General features: G+C 34.3%; 1 protein-coding gene and 1 long non-coding RNA gene across 3 annotated transcripts in view; both read right to left on the bottom strand.

Moving 5' to 3' along the window:
* Positions 939-2,538, bottom strand: LOC18586673 (methyltransferase-like protein 13). Of its 2 annotated transcripts, XM_007010176.2 has the most exons (2): positions 1,204-2,538; positions 939-1,045 (listed from the first exon to the last, which is right to left on the bottom strand). In XM_007010176.2, the coding sequence occupies exons 1-2, from the start codon at positions 2,397-2,399 to the stop codon at positions 988-990; spliced, it is 1,254 nt and encodes a 417-aa protein (XP_007010238.2). In that variant the 5' UTR covers positions 2,400-2,538; the 3' UTR covers positions 939-987. The 2 variants fall into 2 exon arrangements, with proteins under 2 accessions (XP_007010238.2, XP_017984116.1); XM_018128627.1 differs by having other exon boundaries at positions 939-2,538.
* The window catches only part of LOC108663729, a 3,147-nt gene continuing 979 nt past the window's right edge, over positions 3,297-5,464 (bottom strand). Inside the window, exons 2-3 of the long non-coding RNA XR_001929740.1 lie at positions 4,661-4,731; positions 3,297-3,706 (exon numbers count right to left, since the gene is read on the bottom strand). This is a non-coding gene — a long non-coding RNA (uncharacterized LOC108663729). The remainder of the gene's footprint in view (positions 3,707-4,660; positions 4,732-5,464) is intronic.

Here is a 5,464-nt window from a genome sequence, read left to right as displayed (position 1 = left end):
CTGAGTATTTGGGTTTAGTTTTTTCTGATTTATTACTCACATTTCATATGAAGAATTTTGTCTGTACTTTCACTTTGTAAAAAAAAAAAGTTTGTATTTTCAACAGATTCAGACACAGAAAGATTTTGAAAATTGGGAAGATCTGGAGAAATAGTGCTTATAATCAGTAGAAGAGGTGCTTGATGGTTGGAAGGTAAAGAATTCTTACTTCACTAAAGCAACCTATGAAAATAAAAAGGGAAAAAAAATCTTTAAGGTAAAGCATCCTTATTTTACTATAATTAATAAAGCAAGATAAACACTTAGAAACAGGATAAATCTTAAGAAAAGAATATAGTATTGCATTTTCATATGTAATACATTATTAATATTACTAGTATAAAGTAATAATTTTGTATACATTTGGTTTTTTATTATATCCCTGTTACATGCTTTAAAAATAAATAATTCATGAAATAGAAATAAAAAATATAACTATCTAATTTTTTTAATGGGTTTTCTTAATCTATAACGTCATCAAAGTATACAAATATTTTACACAAATTAGTCTGTAATTTAGATAAGTTTTCATTCTTGCAGAACTGAAACAAAAACTAACTGGACTTTGAGCAACTTCCTAAGAATTTGAAACATGTCAAATATCAATGGAAACCTCAAAATTAAAAAGCTCCAGAAATCATAGCTATGGCTGTATAAAATGATCATACCTTCTTGTTTCAAACCCAAACAAGCACAGGAAACTCCCACATATCTTGAGGAGAAGTTTCAATCAGTCAATCCAAGGGCGAAGGGGTTCTTCTTCATCAACCTCCAAGAATTTTAAAAAGTAAAAGTAAAAATGTCAACACATGTCCAATTATGATCACTCAATTTCCTTGAAGCTGATTCCTGTCAAAAAAGAATGCAAGAAAAACTACCTCATGAAGCAAACCTTATCCTTGAATACAATCTTAAAAAATTCATATTGCTCAATCAGAACCAGCAGATTCATTGTTTCCAGTAGACATTGCACCTCAAATTCTCTTCATGGATTCCATATATGCTCCTGAAATTGCGAGTCTCAGTTTTTTAAGAAAATTATTTTCACAATCACTAATCGAAGATGCAGTAGGCAAAGTCTTAGCTATTAGAACAAAGTTCTCTCCATTTCCAACATCTATTTCATATAACTCAGGAAAAACCTCCTGAAAATCATGTACCAACCTCTCATAAAACAACCTACTTGGAGGGATCACATTAATAACAAAAATTCCAGATTCACAAAGAAGTGATCTAGCAGCCAAAAGAACGTCCTTCCTAACAAATTCCAAGGGGGGAGCACTAACACCATTGCTCAGATCACTAGAATCCAAATCAACCATAATAACATCAAATTGAGGATCAATATGAGCAGCTCCTTCGCAATAACTATCTCCACGAGCAAGTTTCTCCATAAGTTCCATACCATCTCTGACACAAATCTGAATAAAATCCCCATCCTCCAATCCAAAATACTTTTGTGCAACCCTCAACACCTCCTCATCAGCCTCAACACCAACAACCTGAAAATCCAATTGTGTTTTCAAAAACCCAACCAGAGCACCACCTCCAACCCCAAGACACAAAGCTTTCGGCCTAAATCCAAGCTGAAAACGCTCATCCATCCATGAGCCAACCAAAGCAAGACTAGCCACCATTGGCACCAAATAAACATGCACCAAAACCCCCAAATCAGGGCTAAACTCTACATTATCATTCCCTCCTATTTCTACTGAATCCAAACAATAAACCGTCCTGGGCACAATTCGAATCTCCGTCTGAACCAAATTAGGCATCCTTTTAAACCTCAATCTCCTCCGAAATTCCCTTTTTTGATTAGTACTTTCTATCTCAACATCTTCAACAATCATTTCACCGACAAAGTTCCCAACACATTTCTCTAAAACTACGCTAGAAATAACATTATCTTCATAACTCAAGATTGGTACTTCCAAATTTCCATATTTAAAGTAATCTTTAGGAGACAAAGCAATTACCAGTGGCTTAAGCGCCATTTCGAGGTTGTTTAAACAATCGGAATCGATGGGACGACGGTAGATGGAAGGTGAATTAGGGTCGTCCACGATGGCTTGCTGTCCGATTAATATGAGGCGTTGGATGTTGGGGGAGGAGAGGAGGAGTTGCAGGTGGCCGGACTCGGTGGAGAAGAGCCAGTCGGACTCGCGGTGTTTGGGGACGAACATGGCGGCGACATTTGGAGCAGAAAGGGAGGAAGAGGAGGGGGTGGACGGGTGGAGAGGAGAGTCGAGGATGGCTATTCGGATGAGTGGAGAAGAAAGAGAAGGATCAGGGTTGGGGATGGTGAAGGAGAGGAAGCGGGAGGGGTGTATGGTTTCGAAAATGGAGATGTCTAGGGCCATTTCTTTTATCTTTTTCTTTAAAACTAGTGCAAAAGTTGAAGTGCCAAGGCCTTTGCTCCAAACTCAAACTCAATGTTATTTTGGATCGTTATGGTACAGAGTAGCGATCGCTGCGACGGAGAGTGGTGTTCTTTTGTTCATAAACGGGGTCGGGTCAGATATAAAAGTTGATAACCCGGCGCGGGTACAAAACTGAAATGCATTAACAAGTCAAGTCCTTGCCTGCCGCAGTCACCGAATAAAATAATTATTATCTAGAAACAACATAAGATAAGAATATAATAAAATACATATTATTTAGTTTAGTTTATAGAAAGATATAGTCAATCTCACATTATTTTCATGTTTGTTAATAAAAATAACTTTAAAAAGATAAATAAATAAGTGATAAAATAATAAAAATGAACTCCACTGCTAGGATTAAGTTAGAAAAAGCAAATTTAGAGTAGACATTGCATTATATTCTAAGTCTTGTCAAGATATTAGATGATGAAAGGATATTAATTACATTGTAAGCTACACATTGAAAGCTGAGTAAAACCACTGTGACTCTTTTTTAATATTTGGATAGTCATCATATATTATTAGATGTCAATTTTAACTTATAAATATAAATTAATCAATTGAAAATTGACAATGAATGTAAAAGAGCTTGATTCATTTAATCCTGCTTTGACTAAAATTATAATTAATATTTATTACCAACAAATTAAGACTCTAATGAGTCACATACATTAAGAATGTCAATTGAGAATGTCACATCCCATTTCCTGGAAGGATTATGACCGACGCAAGGACCCAAATGAGCATAACCCGTTAGGCCCAACCAAGCCTTTTCTCATAAAATTATCAATCATTTATCATCACATACGGAAACATTATATCACATCCATTAACATACATAATCGTAATACATATATTCTTACAACTTATTACACAATAAAGGAACTTCTCAACTTAATTGTGTAAGTTCAACGTAATACATCTATATGTGTATTATCAAATGCCACTGTCATAGTGCACAATAATATAAACATTAACATCATCAGCACCCTCGAGTGTCCATATAGGCTCTCGAGCCATCATCATGATCTCATACATAACATTATTAATATAAGATGCCTAAACATTAGCAATATCAGCATAAACATGTTCATAGTTTGTAACATAACATAAAGTAAAGATAGACTCGTCAATGAAACGTGACCGACCCTCTAAGCATCAAGTGGCTGCTAAGCAGCTACCAATGAATGAAGACCGGACACTAATATCTGCGACACTAGCTGCTATCAAAAGCTATCACTGATCTGTAACAAAATAAATGGGAAAAATAATATGTGAGTCATAAAGACTCCGTGAGTGGATACGGGAAGGGGACAAGCTAAGCAATAAAAGTATTTCGTAACCATGCATTTATAACTCATGCTGTTCCTAACTTTCAAATCATAAAATTCATTGTACATGCCATTTAAACTCATTTAAATACCTTTTGTTTGAAAACAAACTTATATAAACCTTTAGAAATCTTCATTAAGTTCACTCAAACATCCTTCTCTGTACCATATCTATCAGTACATTATTGAATGTATCGATACTTACAAGCATCTATCGATACATTGTTAAGATGTATCAATACATTTCACATAGAAAGCCTCTTATGGTAATCTGTTTAGAATGTATCGATACGTGCTCCATTTGTATTGATACTGTCACGACCCGGAACTCCCATTGAGCCCGTGACAACCGCCGCGATGTCCCGATAGACATTCATTACCCGAAATGTCAATCGAAACCTCGTAAGGCTTAACATCAGTTTTTCTTGCTTCCCCCATAAGTATTAGTTGCTAAAATAATGTTTCGAGAGATTATAAACTATTTTCAATTCAAAACAATAGAAAATTAATTTTTTCCTCACATGGGCATTTTGGTCATTTTTCCTCAAAAATCTCGAAATCCGCTAAAAATGTAGTAAGCGAGTACAAAACATATAATTCATAATCAAAAATGAGTTTTAAAGTCTAAAATCTTCATTTAAAACGAAATTGCGATTATTTAGATATAATAAGAAAATAAAAGAAATATTAAGTAAAATATTCTATTTTCTTATAAAACAATATTTATAGAGTTATACGTAAATAATTTTTGTAACGTAAAAGCTAAATAAATTCATACATATTGTAATATAGTAAGTCAAAGTATTTAATTTAATTTATAATAACAAGTGGGCCCCTGAATAACCAAAAGTAAAGAGGATTGTGAACCTATAGTTTGAAGGAATGAAAATCCAAGGGTAGTCCTCGATGAACTCAGCTATCTACAGCTTAATCTGAACCTGAAATGGGTGGAAAGGAGAGTGGTAAGATTTTATAATCCTAGTGAGTAAACAAACATCATTCAAAATATCTAAAGTCGAGTAAAATGAGATAATTAAAATATTTCATCTCAATATGTATTTCATAATATAAATATTCATTTCATTTAAATATTCAACATGGCTTATGAGTATCTTAAAAGTTTGGCTCCTGTTAAAATCATTCTCGAGGATTCCTTGGCCGAGGCATCTAACCGAGTCCGCCAAGGCTGTTAAAAAGTTCGTATACACATAAACATATTTTTAATTGGAAAAACACAATCATTCCTTGACATTTGCGGAGTTCATCATCACGAGGTGGTTCGGCGTGATGTGAACTCTATCCATACCTCAAGAGATACCCTACGTGCCTTTCCGACCGAGGTACATATACATATATTCGGATTCCGTGCCTCTTTAATAGGCTGGTCCACAAAATTCGCCTACTGCAGCAAGCTAAACCCACCATACAATAAAATTTTTGACAACATGACAGGGCTAATATTTTACTACCCAGCCTGCAAGGGTAAAATAAAACAATTCATAAAATACAGCCCAGCCAGTCATGCCAACACAATAACAATATAACATAAGCCATCAATTTCCAATCATAAATTTACAACATACCGGTGGTCTCCAATTACTCTATTTTCAAAATCGTTATTTCGTTTCAAGACAATTTATAAAATCTTTTCATTTAAACACATTTTTGTTT

This window comes from Theobroma cacao, chromosome 10 (genome assembly GCF_000208745.1).
Source record: "Theobroma cacao cultivar B97-61/B2 chromosome 10, Criollo_cocoa_genome_V2, whole genome shotgun sequence".
Lineage (NCBI taxonomy): Eukaryota > Viridiplantae > Streptophyta > Magnoliopsida > Malvales > Malvaceae > Theobroma > Theobroma cacao.
Note: the sequence above shows the minus strand (reverse complement) of the source record. Positions and strands in the feature narration are given on the sequence as shown.

Excerpts from the sequence above, each read along its gene's own strand:
- LOC18586673 (XM_018128627.1), bottom strand. The coding sequence starts at position 2,399 with ATGGCCCTAGACATCTCCATTTTCGAAACCATACACCCCTCCCGCTTC.